The sequence below is a fragment of the Hyperolius riggenbachi genome, chromosome 4 (assembly GCF_040937935.1).
Source record: "Hyperolius riggenbachi isolate aHypRig1 chromosome 4, aHypRig1.pri, whole genome shotgun sequence".
Lineage (NCBI taxonomy): Eukaryota > Metazoa > Chordata > Amphibia > Anura > Hyperoliidae > Hyperolius > Hyperolius riggenbachi.
Window position 1 is genome coordinate 309,154,933 of NC_090649.1, and position 26,621 is coordinate 309,181,553.

Genomic DNA, 26,621 nt, shown 5'->3' on the forward strand with positions numbered 1-26,621 from the left:
AATCAATGTGATCAATGAGAGTAATATGAACTATCGCGGAATTACGTTACGTAACTACGCTTACAAACATTTGCATGCAAGGCAAACGTAATTTCGCGATACCCACCGTAACGCGAAAACTACGCGAAAATTAACGCTTACAGTAATATGAACTATCGCGAAATTACGTTATGTAACTACGCTTACAAACGGTTGCATGCAAGGCAAACGTAATTTTGCGATACCCACTGTAATGCGAAAGCTACGCGAAAATTACGCTTACGCGGAATTTCGCAAAATCCTTCTTCATTACGATTATGTACTTACGGCCATAATCGTACTTACACTAATAACACGAAATTTCGCGAAATCGTAATTAAGTCATTACGCTCACCTCTATTTACATGTATCAAAAGAAAGAGCAGTGAATTTTATGACGGGATTTCCAGGTGGAAAATGTGGCAACGCTTTGGCCAGGGATCGCTATACAGCCGCAATATGGCTGTATAAGGATCCCTGGCAACTTTACCTATTTTTTGGTTTATTGAATTTTTTTTGTTCAGAAAAAATTGTAAGGGAAATTTAAAAAAAATGACATGGGGTCCCCCTCACGAGCCTCTTTAACCACTTGTTCCCCATGCAGGCTGGGATAGCCAGAATGCGGGGCCCTGGCAGCGTGTGACTGGCTTTGCTCTCTGAGCTATACCATCCTGCATGGTCCATGGTATGGGGAGGCTCTGGAGGAGAGGGGCGGCCAAGCCTTGCCCAATACTTAGACAAGGGGCTCTTCCCCACCTCTGGTGCCCGAGGAGGAGATGGGGCTGACAACGCCCTGTGGGGGTACATGGTGGTATCTGGCGGTCCCCTTTAAGAAGGAGACCCTCAGATGCCAACCCCCTCTCCAGGAGAAATTAGTATAGACGTACATAGTACCCCATATCCATTTCCATAAAGGGTTAAAAAGAAATCAAATGCATCCATGAAAAAAGTATTTTAATGCAAAGTTGCAAAACAGAAGCTCCATAGCAGCAATGCAATTCTGTGTGGGGCACCCTGATATCAGGTGCTGTGGATGCTCCAGGGTGCCAGCGTGGGTGGACGTGGTAGGTGCAGTGGGTGGGGAGGAAAGTGGGAGCCACACTGGGGTGGAGCTCTAACTATACTAAGTATAGCTAGAGCCCAACACATCTTTAAATTTCTCTCCAAGGCTCTCCATTGCTCTAGTCTATTACCAGACCAATGGGAATCTTCCAGATTCCTATTGGTCTGTTAATAGACCAATGGGGAGCCTTGGAGGGAAATATAAAGATGCTTTGAGTTCTAGCTATACTTAGTATTGCTACAGCTGCAGGGGAGAGCGGTGTGTGTGGCGACGGATGCGTGGAGATCTTCAATCAAGCTAACTGAGGATATTGGCGTGGGATGATTTCCGAGGATATTAGCACAGGAATTTTTTTTTTAAAGTATGTATTCATGGTTAATTCAGAAGATTAAAATACTTTTTGTGGTTGTGTTTTTATTTCTTTTTAACCCTTTGTGGAAATGGGTAAGAGGTACTATGTACCCCATACTGATTTCACCTGAAAATGTTTTCCTCTTGTTCCCACTGTCCTCCTTAACATACCCTGAAAATTTGGTGTTTCAACTACGTATGGGGACTTTGCTATTAACTGCTAAAATATGTTTTAGCCACTTTCCCACACTCTGTGCATAAACTTTAACATTGATTTTCTACAAAACTACAAGGTCTTTCTGGTTTTTTTTTTCCTCTTGTTCCCACTGTCCTTCTTAACACCCTGAAAATTTGGTATTTCTGGCACATACTTTGCTATTTACCGCAAAATTATGTTTCAGCCACTTTCCCACACTCTGAACTTGAACTTTAAAGAGACTCTGTACTCAAAAGAAGGGACCCTGGGGGTACTTACCTCAGAGGGGGAAGCCTCAGGATCTGATTGAGGCTGCCCCCGTCCTCCTCAGTCCCACGGTGGTCTCTCTAGGCCCCTCTGAAGCCACAGCCGACAATTTGTCAGGCTGTGGCGCAGGCACAGTGGCGCCTGCAATATTTACCTTCCTCGGCTCTAGCGCAGGCGCAGTAGGGGCTCTCAGCTCGGATCAGGCGGAAATAGCCGATCCCAATCGGGTCCATTTTACTCTGCAGACGACTTGTGCCTGAGCAGTAGAGCGGACCCAGCTTGAATTAGCTGATTCAAGCCGAGAGCCGCTACTTTGTCTGTGCTGGAGCTGGAGAAGGTAAATATTTACATGACCGCCGTTTGTAGCAGCACAGCGAGAGCACTCTGGGATGGAGGAGGACGGGGAAGCCTCAATCGTACCCGAGGGGCACTATTTTCAATAAATGTTTTCTTTACAATTGATTTTCTCCAAAACTATAAGGTCTTTTTGAAAGACATTTTTTTCGAAAGGTCTTTTTTTTCTCTTCTACCCACTTTTCTCTTTTCCATACCCTGCACATTTGGTGTTTCTAGCATGTAAAGGGGTTTTGCTATTAATCACTAAAGTTGGTGACCTCTCTGGCGGTAAGAATGAGCCTGACTCATCCACCTAAAAGATGCTGAAAGTGTTATGGAAGAGTCAGGCTCGTCCATGCCACAAGGGAGATTTAAAACTTCTCCGCATGCTCTGCTTTTTTCTGGCTGGATGGCTAGATGACTGTGGGTAGTGATCTGTGCTACCCACAGTGTACAAACAGCCATCCATCCACCCAAGGGAAGCTCATATAGATGAATGCAGAGCCGGTGGAGCAGAGACGTTGCCGCGGTCTCCAGATAACCCTCTCCCTGCAGAAATCAGTGTACCCCATCCCTGCGGCTATCCCCCCTCCCACCTTCCCCCCTCCCTGTAGTGTTTCCCCCTTCCCACCCTTCACGTAAAGAATAAAGGAGATACTGAGAAGCTCCCATGAGGAGATGTACTAGTCTAAAATCTGTCAGGTCTTTCAGCTTTTAACTACCTACTGTAAGTGACAGCAACATAGGAAAGAAAGTAATTTATACAGTATAATCATGTTATAGTCAACTCCAAGGGACCAGGAAGAGTGGTTTACTATATCAGAAGTTTATTATAACAGAAATTGTCCTAACATGCCCTGGTACATTCTCTGCTGCAAATGAGCAACTCTGTCCTCCCGTTGGAGGTACAGTACAAGCACTTGCACATTTGGTGGACTGAAGGGTTAGGCATACCTTAGAGCTGCATAGCCAGGCTGGACAAATTGCTGGTACAGTATCCAGGGCTCCTTCAAAATTGCAGCTGTCACTAAATAGAGGAAGCCACCAGGGGAGGACTGGGACCTTTTGGCCTGGGGGGAAACACAAACCAGAGGCCAGTTATCATGGCAGCCCCAACCCAAATGACGTCACACAGGCACCCCACGTCGTATATGCCAGTAGTCACGTGAGCGCCAATGCGGAAATACAGGCAACGGGTGCACATAATACATTTTGAGGGGTTTACGTCATGTCTATCATTCGTGGTTATCGCATGCCGTGATTATCGCACCTGACAACCACATTGGCCTGAGATTTCCCAACATCTCAGATTGATACATTCAACCAATTTCCACCCAAAATTTTTATCTGATTCAATAATATCAAAACGGATGGTCGATCGGCTATCAAGTCAACAGATGTATGGCCACTTTAATTCCCCAAAACTCATCCCCCCCCCCCCCCACCACACACACACTTATGTCCTCCCCTTCGCCACCATCTCTACTAATCCCTCAAATATGCCCCTCTTCCACCTCGGATATCCCCTCCCCCATTACCAGACACATCCTTACTGACCTTCCTGCTGGCCCCATGATCCCTGCCTCGTTAAAGCTAATTTCCAAAGTTTCGGTATCCCTCCTTCCATCACTGTTTTCACTCCCCCCAAAATCCATGCCTTGCTTACCTGCTTTTTATTGGTGGTCAGTGGCAGTGAATCACTGCCTGCCCACGACCCACCTCACTATAGTTTGAAACCATATAGGCCACAGGTGGAAAAGCCATTATGAATCGATCATAGTGAAAGAATCTGTCCGTAACAATTGATGCATGTATGGCCAGCTTTAGATTATGGTTTCTAATAACAAGATTGGAGAGAGGAGAGAGAAGGCAAAGCAGGTGGTATGGTGCACGGCGCTCAGCTCCGGTTACCCAAACTAGGAGCCCCATAGCAACAATAATATTCTGCGCGGGGCGCGTAAGGGAAATTCTGTACACCAGAGGGAGCAGAGGCTGAGTGGCTAGATAGACAGCGATATGCTCGTGCTGGAAGTCCAGCTCTGCTCAGAGGGGGGGGGGGGGGGGGAAGAGGCATATGGGGGGGAGGGCGAATACAGGGGGCAAACAGAGGTGGGGGCAAACAGAGGCACTAAGGTGGGGACAAGGGGAGGCACATGATGACAAACAGAGGAGGGACAAACAGAGGCTCAGGGGGGGCAAACAGAGGGGGGAAAACAGAGGCACTAAGGGGGGTGGACAAATGGAGGCACATGGGGGAGGGCACAGAGGGACAAATGGAGGCACAGAGGGGGCAAACAGATGCACTATGGGGGGGACAAACAAGCATGGGACAAACTGGCACAGAGGGAGACAGAGAGGCACAAAGGGGGACACTGGTGGCAAAGGGGGGAACATAGGAGGCAAAGGGGACAGAAATGGCACAGTGTTCTGACTTATTCAGGTTAAGAACAAAACAAACCTACAGTCCCTATCTCGTTCGTTAACTGGGGACTACCTGTATATTCACTGCTGTGGCCATTGTTCTTGTCTTACAAATGTATCAACTCACTTGCAACCAGCCTGAAGAGAGCACCCCACCATGGGTTTCACACTGACATATGATGCATGAACCGCCCCTTATATCCAGAGTCAGCGTAACTGACGTAGGGGCCAAAAAACATGTTTACTATAACAGAAGTTTTATTACATCAGATTTTTACTATATCAGGCGTTGTTCCCATAGACTTATAATAGAGATTGGCCGCGACCTGGAGAGGTAGTTTACTATAGCCAAATGTTTATTATATCAGAGTTCATTATAACGAGATTATACTGTAGTTCATTTCACTCTGAAAGAAATGCACATTTTATATGTATGTATTTTAAATATTACAATTTTTCACACTAGAGGTCCTTGAAGAGTAGTAATAATATGTTAGTAAAGAGAAGGTGAGGAAGAATTCATGATCTCTACAGATATTTTTTTTTTATCTCAACAAACAGTTTAAACACTTTATGCCATAACAACTGATAGATAAGGTAGATAAGGTGGAAACAAATATTTTTCTACATACTTTTGCTTGTGAAGAGCTTGAGCATTACAGGCAATACTTCTTTCAAGACTCTGTATTAACAAGGGAATTACAGTAGTAGCTTAGGTGCTAGTGGCATGTAATGGGGAACTTAGGAACAGGTAGACAGGCCATTACTCTAGTATAGCTGGGCAGGACGATAGAAGCTCATCAACCCATCAGCAGGATATGTGGACAAGAAGGAACAGGATGAGCACTTCCAGAACCCTACAGAATTACTTGCGGCAGGCTACTGGTGTAAACGTTTCTGACCCAACGTAGATAATAGGATAACAGAGGTGCCAACAGGATAAAAAAACACTAAAAGAACTTAAAAACCCATCTTGGTAATAGAGGTGGACTCTCCTCCTCCAAGCAGATTACACGACTGTGGATTTTCAGTCAAAACAATTTTATTGGATACTCCAAATAAAGTGCAACACGTTTCACGGGATACAAACCCGCTTCATCAGGCAATAACAGATAGGAGTAAACAGCATCTGCCAGTATCATCAACACTGAGCGCCTCTGACCTAACAATCAAACAAAGTGTTCATGGGGTCACCTGAGGGCCCAATGTCCTCACTTTCCATCACAATGGAGCTAGACTGGCATGTTCAGTGACCCACTGACATCCTGTGCTTTTGAAGCTTATGAAAAAAACAGAAGAGATCGAGAGCCCGATATGGTGTAGTATGTCAGGATAATTGGGAATAAAGGTAGTCGATGTTTGATATACTCACAAAATTGGGTTACCACACAGGTAACCACTGGAACGGCAGGTGGGGAGAATTATAACCTGACCCCACTCAGGTATTAAAATGTCGCTCTCTGTAGACAGGAAACAAGATGGGGATGCACCCCTCCACCCAAGGTGGACTTAATCAATGTAATTGTCAAACAGCAGAGGTGCCAGAAAGTATAAAAGAATTCCTTTAAAAACGTAAAAGAAGGGGGGATGTGGGTGGATTCACCTCCCTTAAGCAAAGACCAGCCAATGAGCCGTTGACAGACAACAGTATTATTTATTGGGGATTCTCCAGGTAATACAACGCGTTTCGCGGGCAAAGCTCCCGCTTCATCAGGCAATCAAAACGGAGAAAAACTGTGGAAAGAACAAGGGGACAAAACAAACAGGGGGACTAAGCCAGAGGACACTCCACAATATAGACATAATACATGTTATATAATTTAAATATTGGACATGATTAAATGTTTTTTGCTGCATTAATCATAAAAAACAATAAATAAATAAATTAATTAAGTGCCAATGCGTCCGTATATACAATAATAATAATAATAATAAAAAACGGCTTGATAGACAGTCTATATAGTATGCAGGGAAAGAAAGGAAATCTGACATAATTAAAAGTTTTTTTGCTGCATGAATCATAAAATGCAATAAATCAACAAAGTGCCAATGTGTCCATGTATACTAATAATATAAGGTTTGATAAACAGTCTATGTAGTGTGTAAAAGGGAGAGAGATTCTGACCCACAATCAATGTTTATATGCATGTATACTAAAGTGAGTTTTTCATAAAAACGTGTGGCAGTAAAACGCTTTCCAAATACATGTGTGGCATAAAATAGAAGAAGAACAGTGTGGCTTACCATTAGCAGGTCATGTCCAAGTATGAGCGCCTCTATAGAGGTCTGCTGTGAGCGGTGTCCAATTTAAATGCTACACTTGGCGCCAAGCGGGGATGATGGGCGGATGTGCGTACCGGGTGCGTCCTGCTCGGACGACTTCCGGTAGCACTGTGTATCAAATGGCCACTCGGAGCAATGCAAAGCAAGAAGGACAAGAAGGAACAGGATGAGCACTTCCAGAACCCTACAGAATTACTTGCAGCAGGCTACTGGTGTAAACGTCTCTGACCTAACGTAGATAATAGGATAACAGAGGTGCCAACAGGATAAAAAAACACTAAAAGATCTTAAAAACCCATCTTGGTAATAGAGGAGGCAGTGGTGGACTCTCCTCCTCCAAGCAGATTACACGACTGTGGATTTTCAGTCAAAACAATTTTATTGGATACTCCAAATAAAGTGCAACGCGTTTCACGGGATACAAACCCGCTTCATCAGGCAATAACAGATAGGAGTAAACAGCATCTGCCAGTATCATCAACACTGAGCGCCTCTGACCTAACAATCAAACAAAGTGTTCATGGGGTCACCTGAGGGCCCAATGTCCTCACTTTCCATCACAATGGAGCTAGACTGGCATGTTCAGTGACCCACTGACATCCTGTGCTTTTGAAAGATGTGTGCAGGTTCATCCTGAGCAAATGTGACAGATGTAAAAGGGTGTTATGATCACTTCTGCAGCATGTACTGCTGGCTGCAGTTTTACTGAAGACAAGCAGTTTTTTATTTCTTTGCGTGCATTTGCTCGCATAGTTCTGCGTGCGCTTACACTGAGCGTTGATTCCATCTGCAGTCGCTCTGAAGTTAATGACAGATTAATATGCTCTTGTGAAAATAAACATTGTCTGTTGCAATAGAGCTGCAATCTCTTTCTTACAGGCTGCATATCATTGTCTGCCCTTTCCTGCTGTCAGCCTGTGATTGATTACCATTCACCTGTGTGGGAATCTGCATGTCTACTCCCATTGGATGACCTCAATATAAAGGACTGCTTCCTGCAGGGCTCCTCGGGCTATCATAGCTTCAGCATAAGCCTGTCTTGCTGCTGCTTTGGCCCCAGATCGTGTTTCTAGTTCTAATGTTACTTTGCTGGTCTTGCATCATATATTGGTTCATCACCGATATATATGCATACTAGCACGTTTGTTATTCTCCTTGTATTCGTGTTACGTTAATACATCAGTGTCACTGATATATACATACACAAACTGTTTATATCCTGTGTTCAGTCAGTCAGCTTCCAGCAGGTTTTGGTAGGTTGCGCGTATCGTGATCACCCATGCTTAGCTAGTCAGTCCTGTTCCTGTTGCCTCGCGTGGATTGCGCTCGCTTCTGCGTAGAAGTAGCGAATCCTTCCTAGTCCTGCTCCAGTTCTTAGTTAATGTTCCTTGCTTATGTCATATATCGGTTTATCGCCGATATATACATATGTCAGTTAGTCGTTTGTAGTTCATTGATAGCTGTAACCGTAATACGCTAGGAAATCATACCTATTGTATATTTGTGTGGATTACGTCTGCCTTCTTTGACTCTATTTCCCGACTATTCTGTCCTGTCCTTGTGAGGCACGCCACCGCTGCAATCGCATTGGCTGCCTCATTCCAGTCTGTCTTGTTATGGACGCTTGCTGTCACTTAAGCAGTGACTAGTTTAGCAAGCGTTCATTCTGTTACCTGTCCTGATCTTTTGAGTTCTGGTTTATGCGCTCAGCGCTACCTTGCGCTGAGCCACTAAAGTTACAGGATTGTTTGTGGCTGTTCGGATCTACGCCTGCTCTGTGCGCCACATCTCCTGCTGGAGTCAGTCCTCTCCACTAAACTGGGGATGCCCTGGTTCCTTGTGCTAGTGTGTGTACCTCCTTCACGTCAGGTTATGCATGTCATGCTGACTGTGGAGAATATACCACCAAGCATAACAAAGGGTCTGGAGAAGCTATGGAGAACATTATGCTGCCTGTAACACCTTTCAGCATGACCAGTTTGATGGTGGGTCACTGATGGTCTAGGTAAACATATCCATTCAAGGATACACAGACCTCTACAGGCTAGACTATGCCACTGTGACTGCCAAATCATTGGATCCATTGTCAGACTGTACATTGGTGCAGTGGGTCCTGGTGCATGGCAATGCCCAGTCACATGTGGCAAGAGTGTGAAGACAGTTCCTCATGGATGAAGGAGTTAATACTGGCCCTCACACTCTCCTGACCTAAATCCATGTATGCACTAAATTATGTTAAGCATAATTATGTGCTTGAAATCTTACGCACAATGAGTACAGCGTAATGCATTGCATGTAATGTATTGCATACTGTTCTACTTATTGAGCGTCAAGACTTTACGCACTTTATTCTGCTTAACCCAGTTCAGCGCATAAATCCCAATATGTATGTGTCTATCTGACACCACAAGGTTGCACCTCAGGAGCTCAGGGATACCCTGCTCCAGATCTGGGAGGAGATCCCACATGACACAATCCAACATCATCAAGCTGGGACCTGGTACATGCAGCAGAATGGTGCTAGCTGAAGTGTTGGCACCAGGGCACTGCTCCTTGTTTGAAAAAGGAGAGATAAGATCATACTTACCCAGCATTCTTCCTGCTGTCAATCTCTGCTTGAGAAGTGGGGGATCACTGGACTACCAGGTAAAGTATATAAGTGAGAAGGAGGGGAGTCACTAGAATACTAAGGATGACCATATTATGGGGGAGGGGGAAACCACTAGAAAATATATAAGGTAGGGGGGACAACTAGACCACAATGGAGATGGTATAATAAATGGGTGACCATTACACTACCGGGAAAGCTTGAAAGCAAGAAGTAGGGAAATTAACCAGCAGGAATAAACATGTAAGGAGACGGGGGAACAAATTCCAAATGCCACATACAGTATATTTCCAGTAATTACTAGCAAATAGCAATACAAAGGATTTTTTCATCTCTTAATTTTTTATGTGAAGAAAATATGACATTTACAGAGAACAGTTTTCACTGTTGGCATTACTATAGAGCACATGTGTGGAACTCCAGGCTTGGAGGGCCAGATCCATGCCAGTGTTAGGATGGACTGAGAAAGAAAGGAATGTGTTCTACCTGATGGACCACACCTTTTCTGATACAGACCCATCAATTCATTTGAGCTGTATCAAAAATGTGTGAGGATCTCGGCCCTTGTAGGACCGGTTTGACATACCTGCTATAGAGGATTGTGTCCAGCACATCCAGCATACAGAAACAGTCCTTACTGTCTGTAATCCTGTGATAGAAATTTGTTCAGAATGATAGAAAGCAAAAATAAAGCATCAAATAGTGTGTAAATAACTCATCAGCTGTTCCTGTGTCTCTCTGCCTCACGCAGTCTAAAGTAAATAGAGTTTAAGCCAGGAAAAACTCATTCTGAATGGGGTGTAAGCATGCAAAAACGAGAAAAAAGTACAGGTCATTCTCTTCAGATCCTTTCTTTTTAGCTGAAAAATCTCTCAGCTGTTCTCATTTGATTTGTCATGATACAGCTCTGGCCCCAACACCGACAAATAGCTGATGCACAAGGTTTCTTTTTTACACAGGCTGTGATGAGAGACTACAGAAAAGCCTTCTATTGTTACGGGCTAAAAGCTCTATAGGTATCTGGGGATTACAGAAGGACAGTGTCTTTGATAGTTGTTCTTTAAGGTTTTACTGCAGGAAAGTTCAAAGGGTCATTAGCTCTGCTCTGTTTCATAGTTTAAAATACTGAGTGTAGTTTGCAAACTGCAAATATTGGAGAATGATGCAATGTTATGTATATGAAAATAAAAATATGAGACTCTTTTGTTTGCTACTAATGTTTAGAGTTGGGCCGAACCTCCGATTTTAGGTTCGCGAACCGGGTTCGCAAACTTTCGCGGAAGGTTCGGTTCGCGTTAAAGTTCGCGAACCGCAATAGACTTCAATGGGGATGCGAACTTTGAAAAAAAAAAAATTATGCTGGCCACAAAAGTGATGGAAAAGATGTTTCAAGGGGTCTAACACCTGGATGGGGGCATGGCAGAGTGGGATACACGCCAAAAGTCCCCGGGAAAAATCTGGATTTGACGCAAAGCAGCGTTTTAAGGGCAGAAATCACATTCAATGCTAAATGACAGGCCTAAAGTGCTTTAAAACATCTTGCATGTGTATACATCAATTAGGTAGTGTAATTAAGGTACTGCTTCACACTGACACACCAAACTGTTCACTGAACAGAACAGGTATGCAGTGGCGGGTTCACTGAACAGAACAGGTATGCAGTGGCGGGTTCACTGAACAGAACAGGTATGCAGTGGTAGGTTCACAGAACAGGTATGCAGTGGTGGGTTCACTGAACAGGTATGCAGTGGCGGGTTCACTGAACAGAACAGGTATGCAGTGGTAGGTTCACAGAACAGGTATGCAGTGGTGGGTTCACTGAACAGGTATGCAGTGGCGGGTTCACTGAACAGGTATGCAGTGGTGGGTTCACTGAACAGGTATGCAGTGGTGGGTTCACTGAACAGGTATGCAGTGGTGGGTTCACTGAACAGGTATGCAGTGGCGGGTTCACTGAACAGGTATGCAGTGGTGGGTTCACAGAACAGGTATACAGTGGTGGGTTCACAGAACAGGTATGCAGTGGTGGGTTCACTGAACAGGTATGCAGTGGCAGGTTCACTGAACAGGTATGCAGTGGTGGGTTCAATGAACAGGTATGCAGTGGTGGGTTCAATGAACAGGTATGCAGTGGTGGGCTCAATGAACAGGTATGCAGTGGCAGGTTCACTGAACAGGTATGCAGTGGTGGGTTCAATGAACAGTTATGCAGTGGTGGGTTCAATGAACAGGTATGCAGTGGTGGGCTCAATGAACAGGTATGCAGTGGCAGGTTCACTGAACAGGTATGCAGTGGTGGGTTCAATGAACAGGTATGCAGTGGTGGGTTCAATGAACAGGTATGCAGTGGTGGGTTCACAGTACAGGTATGCAGTGGTGGCTTCACAGAACAGGTATGCAGCCAGGAACAAGCTAAGCCTAACTAATCTTTCCCTATGAGAGACAGTGCAGCAGCTAATGCAGGCAGGCACACGAGTGACCGTAATGGCCACCGCTGCCTGCCTTATATAAGGGGGGTGGGGCTCCAGGGGCTAGTGTAGCCTAATTGGCTACACTGGGCCTGCTGACTGTGATGTAGAGGGTCAAAGTTGACCCTCTATGGTGCATTATGGGGCGAACCGAACTTCCGCAAAAGTTCGCCTGCGGGACGCGAACGCGAACCACGAAAGTTCGCGTGGAACCGTTCGCAGGCGAACCGTTCGGCCCAACTCTACTAATGTTCTAGTAGCCTCCCTGGCGTTCTATTTCCCCAGGATTTCCGTGCAAAAAGTGGTTCAATTAATTTCCAATAATTGTCAACCTTTTTTTTTTTTTTTTTTGCAATCATTTTTTTTTAAATATTGAATTCAATACAGGTTATTGTATTGAATTCAACTAAAAAAAGTGTTTACTGTGAGATGTTGATGACACTGTGTGACCCTGGTGTCATCAACGCTGATCGCCGGGGGACATGAAGCAAAATCTGCCAAGGGACATGGAAGAAGGCACCGAGGAAGCTATCAGAGGTATGCAACGAGGGATCAGCACGCCAATGGTGAATATAAGACCCAGATGTGTAGCCAGGTGTATAGTTTTGCCAGATGTATAGGTAGGCAGATATTTTACCAAATGTATAGGTAGGCAGATATTTAGCCAGAAGTATAGGTAGCCAGATGTTTTACCAGATGTATAGGTAGCCAGGTGTCCCCTCTCGCCCCCCCCCCCGATCCCCCACCCCCCAGTCTCCTCCAGCCCCGATTTACTCACCCGAGGGCTGTCTCCTGCGGTGGCTTCTGTGCAGGGGAGGGGGGGATCCCTCTTCCTTGTGGGCTGGTGGCTGGTCGGGGATTCCCCCTTCTGCGCAGGGGGGGGGAGACCCCCCTTCTATGCGGGCTGGTGGCCGGGTGTCTCCCTTCTGCGCAGGGGGGGGAGATCCCCCTTCTATGCGGGCTGGTGGCCGGGTGTCTCCCTTCTGCGCAGGGGGGGGGGGGGAAGATCCCCCTTCTATGTGGGCTGGTGGCCGGGTGTCTCCCTTCTGCGCAGGGGTGGGGAGATCCCCCTTCTATGCGGGCTGTTCGGGGACTCCCCCTTCTGTGTGGGGGGTCCCCTTCTGTGCGGGCTGGCTGAGGGTGTCCCCTCTCGCCCCCCCCCCCCCCCCCGATCCCCCACCCCCCAGTCTCCTCCAGCCCCGATTTACTCACCCGAGGGCTGTCTCCTGCGGTGGCTTCTGTGCAGGGGAGGGGGGGATCCCTCTTCCTTGTGGGCTGGTGGCTGGTCGGGGATTCCCCCTTCTGTGCAGGGGGGGGGGGAGATCCCCCTTCTATGCGGGCTGGTGGCCGGGTGTCTCCCTTCTGCGCAGGGGGGGAGATCCCCCTTCTATGCTGGCTGGTGGCCGGGTGTCTCCCTTCTGCGCAGGGGGGGGGAGATCCCCCTTCTATGCGGGCTGGTGGCCGGGTGTCTCCCTTCTGCGCAGGGTGGGGAGATCCCCCTTCTATGCGGGCTGGTGGCCGGGTGTCTCCCTTCTGCGCAGGGGGGGGGGGAGTTCCCCCTTCTATGCGGGCTGGTGGCCGGGTGTCTCCCTTCTGCGCAGGGGGGGGGGAGATCCCCCTTCTATGTGGGCTGGTGGCCGGGTGTCTCCCTTCTGCGCAGGGGTGGGGAGATCCCCCTTCTATGCGGGCTGTTCGGGGACTCCCCCTTCTGTGTGGGGGGGTCCCCTTCTGTGCGGGCTGGCTGAGGGTGGCTCTTTCCTCTTCCTCCCTCCGGATCCCACGTGCGTCCCCCCGTACCCCCCCCCCCCCCTCCTGATCTCCTATCCTCCCCGGTATCCAGCCCTGCACTACTCACCCGAGGGCTGTCTCCTGCGCCGGCCGCGATTGGCACCCTCCTCCTCCATCACTGAAGTCTCGGTTCTGTGTAACTACAGTACGAGGCTTGGTGACGTCACCAAGCCTCGTACTGTAGTTACACAGAACCGAGACTTCAGTGATGGAGGAGGAGGGTGCCAATCGCGGCCGGCGCAGGAGACAGCCCTCGGGTGAGTAGTGTAGGGCTGGATACCGGGGAGGATAGGAGATCAGGGGGGGGGGGGGGGGGGGACGCACGTGGGATCCGGAGGGAGGAAGAGGAAAGAGCTACCCTCAGCCAACCCGCACAGAAGGGGACCCCCCCACACAGAAGGGGAAGTCCTCGAACAGCCCGCATAGAAGGGGGATCTCCCCCCCCCCTGCGCAGAAGGAAGACACCCGGCCACCAGCCCACATAGAAAGGGGATCTCCCCCCCCCCCCCTGCGCTGAAGGGAGACACTCGGCCACCAGCCCGCATAGAGGGGGGATCTCCCCCCCCCCTGCGCTGAAGGGAGACACCCGGCCACCAGCTCGCATAGAAGGGGGATCTCCCCCCCTGCACAGAAGGGAGACACACACCCGGCCACCCCCTCCACACAGAAGGGGGGATCCCTGCCCGCACGCACATTCTCTGCCCGCCAGCTGCACAGGGATTCCCCAGAGTGGCTGGATGCTAGTTCTGCACGCTGGGGGTAGCACAGATCGCTACCCACAGCGTGCTGACAGGCATCCAGCCACTCTGGGGAATCCCTCTGATGAGGGAAAAGTGGAGCCGGCGGTGCAGAGAAACAGGAAATCTCCCTGGCAGTATTGAGGAGCCTAGCTCGTCATTACCACTTTCAGCATGTTTCAGCTGGACGAGCCAGGCTCGTCATTACCTCCAGGGTGGTTAATTATCCGTACTACACATACAATTCAATATATCATACGTTTTGTTTTTGTTTTTGCTTCAATGTCACGTTAAAACTGTAATGGGTAAAAACTGAGAAATAATGTTTTTTTTTCTTTTGTTTCAATCAAAAAGCATAGAAAATAAAATTATTGTTATGAAGAAATCCCACCCAATGACAAACACAAAAAAAACAATATATGATAAGGTGTCATAAGTATTGATTGAGTTATTGCTGATTGAATAGGAACAAAGCAACAATGTCAAAACGACACTGGTCCATCAGGGTAAAACAGGTCTAGATGTAAAGTGGTTAACATGACTGTGTGAACTGTGAACATGGTTAAGCAGCATGGTTCTCTTCCGCTTTTGAAAACATTTCAACTTGAATTATAGCTGGTAGACTAATAAGCCTCAGGTATGGATGAGAAATGTAGTCTGTCCAGTGGTGTGAGCAGGACAAAGTACTTCTTTCATTCTATCTCAATCTTTCTGATGTGAGTTTAACCTGTCAACATAAGTGAACAACATGTTATAAGTATGTTTGTGAATCCTTTTAGCAGTGGCTATTGAACTATTCAGCCAGTGGTTCAAACGTGAAATGTCGTCTATCCAGTGCTGTGAACTAGGTAATATGCTAATTATATGTAATATTACAGACCATACCACTTTTTGGTTTCATGAAAGCTTCCTTTTTGTCTAACACCCATGAGGACCATGTACACGAAGGAAAAAAAACGTTTTTAATATTTTGTATCGTGCCAATAAAGTTTTTCATTATGATTTTGTACTGCAAGATTGTGTCCAAGTATCTTCCTTTCCTGGCGGTAACCCCGAACGTAGTTCGGGGTAAGCCGCGCAGGAGGTTTTCTCCGGCCCTGCGCACCCGATCGCCGCTATCCGTTGCGGCGCGTGGGCCCCCCCAGACCCCGTGCGCTGCCTGGCCAATCAGTGCCAGGCAGCGCCGAGGGGTGGATCGGGACTCCCAATGACGTCACGACGTCGCTGACGGCGGTGACGTCATCCCGCCCCGCCGCCATGGCGATGGGGGAGGCCCTCCAGGAAATCACGTTCTTTGAACGGGATTTCCTGATCGGAGATCGCCGAAGGCGATCGAAGAGGGCGGGGGGATGCCGCTGAGCAGCGGCTATCATGTAGCGAGCCCTGGGCTCGGTACATGATTTAAAAAAAACAAAAACAAAAAAAAACTGCCGCGCTGCCTCCTGGCGGAATATTTCATACCGCCAGGAGGGTTAAAGGACAGTAGTTCTCTCTACCTGAATAACCAGTGCTGTGACCTAGACAGATATTAGGACAAATGGTGGAGTTCAGCATTCTTTCTATGTCACTCATTCCAATGCAACTTTAATCAATGAAAGAACTAAATTTAAATCATTCTGTTGCTTCTGGACAGTTTGCATATTTATGTCGGCATTCCTCTATTTTTGAATGTATTTATTTGAAATGTAACTTGTCATTATTTCTTTTTGAAATGTTCCTCTTTTTAACTATTAATTTCTAATATGTTCTTCTATGATTACTCCTATTCCTGTAAAGTAATAATGTAGATATATGTTAAATAATGTGATTAAAAATGTAATATTTAGTTCATGCTAGTGACTCTGTGGTAATGTAGCCTGTCTGTTGAGGAAGGAAGAAGTTAAAGGACAACTGAAGTGAGGAGTATATGTAGGCTGACATATTTATTTTCTTTTAAAGTGAACCTGAACTCTTGCACATGACAGATGGAAAATATAGAGAAATGCACCCTGTATGAGAGTTTAGTCTGCCTAATTCCCCCTGATCACTCAGCTGTACCAGCTGACTGCCATGGCAGAGAAGCTAATTGATAAAACAGGATGTTAACAATTTGTTTGCTTTCATGAAAGCAGAAAGTATACAAAAGGGATTTTTATTGCAGTATTTGTATAAGCTGTAACAAAGAAATGTTTTCCTTTAAAAGTTATTATGCTGCTGTGTATCTTTTAGAGCAGAAAGAAAGTTCTGAGACCAGGTCCGCTTTAAGCAACGCCAGTTGCTTGGCAGCCCTGCTGGTCTATTTGGCTGCAGTAGTACCTGAATCACACAAGAAACAAGCATGCAACTAATCTTGTCAGATTTAACAAAAATGTCAGAAATACCTGATCTGCTGCAAGCTTGTTCAGGGTCTATGGCTTAAAGTATTAGAGGCAGAGGATCAGCAGGATAGCCAGGCAACTGGTATTGCTTAAAAGGAAATACATATGGCAGCCTCCATATACCTCTCACTTCAGTTGTCCTTTACAGAGCAGACACAGAGGCTAATAGTGCAGGCTACAGACTTATGGAAGATAGAGATGGCCAGAATAGTTCGCCGGCAAGCACTATTCGCCAAAGATCGTGTATTCGTGCTCGCCGCGAGCACATGGCGCAATTTGACGTACCCCCCCCCCCCCCCCCCAGGGCTGGCCCTAGACTTTTTGCCGCCTGAGGCAAATTTAGGAGAGAGCTGCTGCTGCTGACGCCACCCAACCCCCCCCCCCCCGTCCGTCCGTGGGTGCGGGGGGGCCGGCCGCCGAGCCGGAGGGGTAGCGGGCAGGTCGGGGGTATTGGGCCTAGCGGTGGGGAGGGGGGTCAGACCCCCCCCCTCCCTCGCCTGGGTCCCCCGATCTGCGCTCCCCTCCAGCCTGTAATTAGGAAGCTGCTGCCAGATCGTAAGAGGCACGGGCGGGGAGGACTTACCTTATCCGCGTTCCATTGTGCGCTCCACTGACGTCACTTCCTGCATCGCCGTCCACTTACAATACAGTGGGCGGCGATGCAGGAAGCGACGTCAGTGGAGCGCTCGCTGGAACGCGGATAAGGTGAGTCCTCCCCGCCCGTGCCTCTTACGATCTGGCAGCGGCTTCCTAATTACAGGCTGGAGGGGAGCGCAGATCGGGGGACCCAGGCGAGGGAGGGGGGGTCCGACCCCCCTCCCCACCGCTAGGCCCAATACCCCCGACCTGCCCGCTACCCCTCCGGCTCGGCAGCCGGCCCCCCCGGGCGGTTGCCGCCCTTAGAAGTTTGCCGCCTGAGGCAAATGTTTCACCCCGCCTCATGAGCGGGCCGGCCCTGCCCCCCCCCCCCATACATCATTTTTGGGCTAAACTTTGACCCCTTACATCACAGTCAGCAGGCACAAGGCAGCCAATCAGCCTGCACTTCCTCATGGACCCACCCGCCCCCTATAAAAACGCTGCAGTGCCCACCATGTTCCAGTCTGTGTTTGGCTGGAATAGTGAGAGGAAGGGACAGAGCTTGCTGGAGATAGGGAAAGCGTTAGCTAGGCTTGTTTATTTTGATCCTCGCTGGCTGATTGCTGTTTAAAGGGGCTTAGGCAAGAAAGCGAAAGGAAGAGTCAGCACTACAGCTCTCTCTGCGTGCATAAGGGAAATGGCAGGAAGCAGGCCTTCTTACTCTTTGGTGCAGACAGCGTGCTCAGACTTAAGTGTATACAGGGGATGCAGATTAAGGAACAAAGGGGATCAGTCGGCACTTGCTGTGAATTGTCATTTATTCCAAGAGGTGGTAACATATCACATCATCAATAATGTAATGAAGGTAGACATGCCATAAAAGAAGGCTGTGCGGTGGTGGTGGGTGCTGGGCACAGAGGAGCCTTACAGCCGTTTCGCGCTAAGCATGCGCTTCTACAGAGGCTGTGACCCCGAAGCAAGGCTACCTAAGGTAAGCACAGAAGTATCATGCTTTATCCACATACCTCTATGTGTTGTCCATTCTCCTCTCCATTCCCCTTGGCCTCCTTGAAAAATGTGAGTAAAATTTTCAGACAGGAAGAGGCAGGCTTGCTTTGATATTTCCTCCTACCACCCTCCAATTCCCCTCTCTATTTTGGAAGGGAAAGGGGTCAGGAAGAGGAGGGAATGGGAGGGTGATAGGAAGGAATATTGTGGCAAATCAGATTCCTATCTGGAAACTGACTTTAGCCAAAATAAGACATTGAGGGGGCCAGGGCGAATGAGAAGAGGGACAGAAAACACACAGAGGTAGGTGGGACAGAAAACACACAGAGGTAGGTGGGACCAGCATTACCATACATCTGTGCTTTTTTAGCTAGCTTTGTCTCAGGTCAGGTATCATTTGAACATTTTATTTTCCTTGTATCTTTGCTAGAAGTCCTCCATGTCCTCCACAAGTACCCTATCTTGAACAACCACCTTATCTAGTTACTAGAACTCCTTATATGTTGCAAGAAATCTTGCTCGAAGTCTTCTAAATTGCTTGAGGAATTATGTCATCCTGCTTGTAGCTGCTGCTCCACCAGTGATTTGTCAGCTTTCTTCAAATAGTCTTTCATTAATGAAGAGATGCTGACATTAGTGTCATGTCCATCATATTTGAATGTCACTGATCCAGTGATGTAATCCTCCTGATCATGCCTATATTTGTACTCATCAGAATGATGTGCTGTGTGTGCGTTGGAAAAAAAGTGCCCAAAACTGCATTTATGCTGGTGTCACATAGTGTGAATGGGCCCCTAGGATTATCATATTATTTGAAAGAGAAGCAGAAAGTTGTGTTTTCAATCAGTGGGGTGACGATTAGGTGTGGGCAGAGACCCTGCTTTATTTACTGTATTTTTCGGACTATAATACGCTCCGGACTATAAGACGCACCTAGTTTCAGAGGACAAAAACTATGGAAAAAAAATATGTAACTTGGTGCGTCTTTAGTGCAGGGGCGTCTTTTGGTCCTTTCCCCCCAGGTTGTCTCTATCTAAACTACACTGCCCAGCTAAACTAACCCCTGCTGCCCCACTAGATACACTGCACTAACCCCTGCTGCCCCCACAACCTACACTAAGCTACACTGACCCCACAACCTACACTAAGCTACACTGACCTCACTAAGCTACACTTCCCCCACAGCCTACAACCTACACTAAGCTACACTGACCCCACAACCTACACTAAGCTACACTGACCTCACTAAGCTACACTAAGCTACACTGACCTCACTAAGCTACACTGACCCCACAGCCTACACAAAGCTACACTGACCCCACTAATATACACTAAGCTACAGTGACCCCACAAGCTACACTGGCCCCACTAAGCTGCCCTGGCCCCACTAAGCTACACTGACCCCACTAAGCTACACTGACCCCCCCCCCACAGCCTACACTAGGAAACACTGTCCCCCACAACCTACATTTACCGGCAGTGGTAGGGCTGCTGTGTGCTGCTGGTCCAGGCAGAGATAGAAGCAGTCTTCAGTGAGATCAGTCTGGGTCTCTGCGCAGGGTCTCAGCTACGTGATCTGCGGAGATGGAGCCGGGTCCTTTTCAGGAGATCAGCTGGAGCTGCCTTTGTGAGGTCCGTCTGGGTGAGAGGCAGCTCCACAGGAACATCAGTCGAGGTCTCGGCAGGAGGGGATCTTTCTTGGCTGTGGAGGAGCTGAAGCCACATCGCCATGTGCTGGAGCTGCCCACGTGGTGCCGACGCGTCAAAGACATCGGTCCAGATCTCGGCAGGGGGGATTCTTCTCGACGGTGCAGGAGCCGGTGCTGGAGCCACGTGGGCCACCCGCTTGAGCTTCCCACGTGCTGCGCCCGGGTCACAGGCATCGGTCGGGGTCTCGGCGGGAGGAATCCTTTCCGGCAGTGGAGGAGCTGGAGCCACGTGGGCCACCCGCTTGAGCTGCCCACGTGGTGCGCCCGGGTCACAGGCATCGGCCAGGGTCTCGGCGGGAGGAATCCTTTCCGGCAGTGGAGGAGCTGGAGCCACGTGGGCCACCCGCTTGAGCTGCCCACGTGGTGTGCCCGGGTCACAGGCATCGGTCGGGGTCTCGGCGGGAGGAATCCTTTCCGGCAGTGGAGGAGCTGGAGCCACATGGGCCACCCACTTGAGCTGCCCACGTGGTGCACCAGGTAAACGGTTGGGGTCTCGGTGGGGGAATCCTCGGAGTTATTCAAGGCGGAGCCATGTGGGTCATCCATAGCGAGCCTCAGTAAGCCAGAGTGCCACTCAACATCATTCAACCTGTGGGGGACACCTGGCCCACATTCGGACTATAAGACGCAGGGACTTTTCTCCCTCACTTTTAGGGGAGAAAAAGTGCGTCTTATAGTCCGAAAAATACGGTAAATAATGGATATGAATGACTGAATCCCAGACAGGGCACTATCTGCACAGAGTTTGTATGTTTGTTTCTTGCAGGCCCTCCAGTTTCCTCCCAACATCCCAAAAACATATAAATAAATTGGTTTCCCCCTTAATTTGGCCCCAGATTACAATGGACACGTGAATATGGTAGGGATTAGATTGTGAACTCCTCTTAGGGACAGTTAGTAACAAGCTAATATACTTTGTACAGCGCTGCGGAAGATGACAGAGCTATATATATATACTAAATAATGATGAAAACCTATTTTTGGTGTCTGTGACACAACATTTCCTGATAGATTTTGCTTTACTCTTATATTTACTATTTGATACTAGTGTTATCTTTTGTTAAACTCTGAACTTTGAACCTATTTTAGTGGTTTACATCTCTGGCATTATCCTGAATTTGGGCTTTCATGTATTGCTCAGCCAGCTGCTAGCCTTTGTTTATTTATCCTCTGCAGTATGTCTTGCTTGATCTGAATTGTGAGTTTCCCTTAAAACATAATCACAGTGATTACGGCATCAGGAGCCAGTGAAATTGCTTCTGATGTCTGCCAGGAGATATCAGCTGTCAGAAGAAAACCTCAACTCTTGTAATGGCTGCAGCGGCTACAGCAGCAAATGATCACTATGATCAGTAATGCCTGGTCACATGATCAGGAGCCAGTGAAATGTCCCCTGATCACTGCCAAGAGACTTCAACTGTTAGATGATAACTAGTCAATAGATGCAGTGGGTATGGTGACTGCAGCAGAGATGGTGGGTGTGACAGGTATGACAAATGTAGTGAAGATGTGATTACTATAATAAGTCATGTGAGCACTACAAGGATATGTCAGCTGTCACATGACAATCTAACCTCCAGGATTCAACATGGTGGCGTATTCGATAGCACTCTCGCCTTGCAGCACTGGTTTCCAAGGTCAAATTCCAGCCAGGGCACTATCTGCATGGGGTTTTTAGGTTCTCCCTGTGTCTGTGTGGGTTTCCTCCAAGCACTCTGGTTTCCTCCCACATCCAAAAAAACATACAGACAAGCTGATTGGCTTCCCTAAAATAAAAAAAGGCCCTAGACTACATTGGACATATGGCTATAGTAGGGATTATATACTAAATACTAATAATAAGGACCAGCCTGTGTCCTGTCAGAGACCCTTAAATGTTATGAATTTTCCTAGCAGCACTTCAATTTTAGCAGAGCGAAAACATCATGCCTTACTAATGTTGTCATTAACTACATATAGAGGGGTTTCTGGGCAACAAGCTAATGTGTATTATAACTGAAGGTGGATTCCAATGTGAGAGCAATCATATGAGCTGATGCTGATGCAGAAATATAGAAGAAATATAGAAGAAAAGTGAGATTTAACTGCTGTTAGCATGTCTATAGGATGTACTGAGGGCCATGTGGGATTGAGAGCGCAGGGAGTCGTCTTATTGAAACTTTGTTGCATGTTCCCTTATAGTAGATATGTGTGTGACAATTTTGAGGGTGTTACCCAGATATTTTAAACAAAGGACCCATTCACAGTGGTTCAGATTGTTAGTAGACTGGCACATGCCTTCCTTGCCTCCACACCTGCCATTGTGTCTAAAACCCATTATAGTCTACACTATAGTGCCCCTTTATAATGCTCTGCGGTATTATGCCTTCATTATAGGACTTTCTGTTATAGCATTTTACATGATAGTACCCTGCTTCTTTTGCAATTTCCTCATTATATTGCTCACCATTATAATGCCCACATTATTGATCTTATGCGTATAGTGTTTTCTATTATGGTGCAAAAAGTAATTATAATGCTCCCTGTTATGGTGCTCCCCACTATAATGGCCCGTTTAGTGATATCAAATATAGTATGTCTTTATTATAATACTCCTAGTTTTCTCCCATATCAGGTCTGGTTCTAAAGTGTGTGTGTGTGTGTGTGTGTGTGTGTGTGTGTGTGTGTGTGTGCGTGCGTGCGTGCGTGCGTGTGTATGTGTGTGTACGTGTGTGTGTATGTGTGTGTACGCGTGTGTGTGTGTGTGTGTGTGTGTGTGTGTGTGCGTGCGTGCGTGCGTGTGTATGTGTGTGTACGTGTGTGTGTATGTGTGTGTACGCGTGTGTGTGTGTGTGTGTGTACGTGTGTTGGTGTTGATATAAGTGAACCCTGGGCACTACCACAGGTACATTTCTCATTCAAAACTAAAAATATTGAGAGGCTCCACAGCCCCACAGCTATAGGTTTACTAAATTATTGGAGAAGGATCTGAATATATATATTGCTAGACTCTGAGGAATGGTCTGATTGCTGCAATACTCTCATGTGAGTCTTAAGGCATAACACATGGAGGTAGTGTTATGGCTCTTACATAGGTCCCAGAAAGGCTCCACATAATAGATAGCTGGAGCTCCCACTCTGTTTCAGAGGATGCCCCTCTACAGGGAGTTTACTTTGTATATGGTGGTCCTGCCCAATGGTGGTAGACATTTTGGTCTAAAACGTGTTCACTCATAAAGGATGTCCTTCACTATAAAGTCTTTAAGGACCCTAAGCTGCTACATCTTGGATTTAAACATGAATCTCTAAAATATGCTTCCCATAAATATAGTCAGTTGATATCGGAAGCTGCAAAACACCAAATTGCCTTCCAATGGCTGAAACCAGATTTGAGCTGTACTAGACTACTATCAGCAGTTCATTCTATCCTAGTCATTTAAAAGATAGCGACCTTATATGATGATACTATTCCCCATTCCCTAAAGGTATGGACTCCTTGGATTGAAAGGATGGGGCGTTTGAGTGTCCATTCAGTGTTCTAATGACTCATTAGTATGTCCTGGGGGAACCCAGAATCCCTACTTTGATGCTATTTAGTGAAGTTATGATTATGGAGTGTTTGATGTTATATAATATAAAATCACATTATGTCTTCAGTTTATAAATTATATTTTGACTGTACTGTTATATTCTGTTATCAGGCTCTGTTTATATGGCATAATATTGGCCAGTTATCTTTTTGAAAACTCAACAATCTTTGAAACTAAAAATCTTAATTATGTCATCTCATGATTTGAAAATATTACTTATAATTTTCTTAAAAGATGTTCAAAGTGCCCCAGTGCCCCACCAGCAAGGGGCACAGTATTTTGCAAGGAAGGAGTCTATGTTGTTCTGCTTTGTTGGGCACCCTCACCCTCTGTTGATGCCTATAGGAGTTGGTGAACAGAGTGAAGGGGAACCTCCATTCTCACAAGCTTTCTCTATGCTTGTTACCAGTAGTGATGGGCGAACACCTGGATGTTCGGGTTCGGGAAAGTTCGCCGAACATGGCCGAGATGTTCGGCATGTTCGGGCCGAACCCCGAACTTTCCGAACATCCAGCTTTTGGGGGCCCTATGGGGTCGCAGGCATAAGGGGGGAGCATGCCCCGATCGCGGGGGGGGGGGGTCGGAAATTCCCCCCACCCCCTCCGCTAGCGCTCCCCCCTCTGCCCGCTTCCCCATAACAAAGTTTCAAGAAGTACCTGCTGTGTCCGGTGGTAGTGTGGGTGGCTGGCAGTGGGCGGCACTATGCAGTGACTGAATGAGGAGGAGGAGTCCGGAGAGTGACGCGTTGAGGGAGGACGGGCAGCGGGCGGTTCACTGCTGAACCGCCCGCTGCCCGGCCTCCCTCAACGCGTCACTCTCCGGACTCCTCCTCCTCATTCAGTCACTGCATAGTGCCGCCCACTGCCAGCCACCCACACTACCACCGGACACAGCAGGTACTTCTTGAAACTTTGTTATGGGGAAGCGGGCAGAGGGGGGAGCGCTAGCGGAGGGGGTGGGGGGAATTTCCGACCCCCCCCGCGATCGGGGCATGCTCCCCCCTTATGCCTGCGACCCCATAGGGGGGCCGTATTCGGCCGAACAGGGCCCTGTTCGGCCGAACAGGGGCCCTGTTCGGCCCTGTTCGGCGGCCATTAGAAGTTCGGGGCGAACCCGAACTTAAAAGGCCGAACACCATCAGGTGTTCGGCCGAACGCGAACATCACCCGAACAGGGTGATGTTCTGCAGAACCCGAACAGTGGCGAACACTGTTCGCCCAACACTAGTTACCAGCTTCTATAGCTGGGGAAGGCAGGGCTACTATAGCTGTATGGCTTCTATTCTGATGCTATCCTCATGCTGTGGCTATGCTAAATATGCTACAATTACTGATGCTATAATTAATGAAGTTAAATTGAAATTCCACATTGCAAACCTTGCACTTAGCCCTTTATGGAGAAGGGCTTATTTTGATCTCTAAATAAAGGAAGTAGTTTTATCTTCCTAATCCATTGTCGATTCAACTTGTGTACAAATCTGTGGAAAGGTGAAATGCTTATGTAAAAGATACAAAACATTGGGCAAGAAACACTAAATGTATCAGATACAGATGAAAAGAATCCAGTCATTGCATCCTCAGATATTCTACAGTGTTAAATGTACATATTAAACAATCTATTGTATGCTTAGTTAATTAAGTCAAACTGATTTCTGACTTTTTTTTTATTCCATACAGGTGCTGGTGACTTGAGTGGTGAACCCGTAGGCTACATAACTGGAGTTCTGGCCGTACTTGTTCATGCTGCTTACCTAGTCATTATTCAGAAGACTAGCACTGAAAATGATTATGGACCTTTAACTGCACAATATATTATCGCTGTTACAGCAACTCCTCTATTGATTATCTTCTCTTTTGCCAGTATGGACATGATCAATGCATGGTCCTTCCCTGGTTGGAAAGACCCAGCCATGGTCTCCACTTTCATTGCATGTACCCTGATTGGTTGTGCTATGAATTTTACCACTCTGCACTGTACGTACATAAACTCAGCAGTCACTACAAGTTTTGTTGGCGTAGTGAAGAGCATTGCCACCATCACAGTAGGCATGCTTGCTTTCGAAGATGTGGCACCCACATCACTCTTCATTGCAGGCGTGGTTGTCAACACTTGTGGCTCTGTCATCTATTGTATCGCCAAGTACTTTGAGACAATGCGACAGATCAACTATGAAGATTTGGAAAAGGAAACTATGAAGGATGAAAAGGAAGGGCAGGATGGGACACCTGCTCCATTTGTAATGGAAGAAATGTCACAAGAAAATAACCCTGACCAAGAACCACAAGGAAAGGCAATTACTGAGATGGCTAATCACACAGATGAAAAACACAACACACTGGCTTCAGTCCTGCAGTCCCATGGCCCAACAGAGACCTCAAATAGTGATAACAAAGGTTCATTGAGAGATGCTTATCTTGGAGTATGGCGGATGGTCAGGGGTACTAGATTTTTAAAAAAAGATTACTTAATAGAGAACGAAGAACTTCCTAGTCCTTGATTATATATTTCAGATAACTTATATTGAAGGAAATTATCTTTTGTATGATATAAAGAGGGATAAATATACATGGCAACAAGTTGTCAACAATTATTATTTTAAGTTAAATCTCATTTTCATCATGTATATGATGAAAATGATATATGTAATGCATATATATAAATATAAAATCACATGTTCTTGATCTTTATGATCTAATGTAGAGAATGTGGTCTCATATTAACTTTCAACAAACATGATTGATATCAACATTCCATTATTACATTTTATAGTCTTCCTGCTCAGACTAAATAAGAAACAAAGTGAGTATTTCCCATGTCATATGAAACAGGAAATTGGGCCAGGAAAGGTAGATATTTAAATTCA

At 47.0% G+C, this 26,621-nt stretch overlaps 1 protein-coding gene across 1 annotated transcript in view; it reads left to right on the forward strand.

Moving 5' to 3' along the window:
• The window catches only part of SLC35D3 (solute carrier family 35 member D3), a 44,374-nt gene extending 18,051 nt beyond the window's left edge, over nucleotides 1-26,323 (forward strand). The window contains exon 2 of the mRNA XM_068231656.1: nucleotides 25,435-26,323. Within this exon, the coding sequence (XP_068087757.1) occupies nucleotides 25,435-26,255 (821 nt within the window). The 3' untranslated portion in view covers nucleotides 26,256-26,323. The remainder of the gene's footprint in view (nucleotides 1-25,434) is intronic.
• Nucleotides 26,324-26,621: the final 298 nt, after the last annotated feature.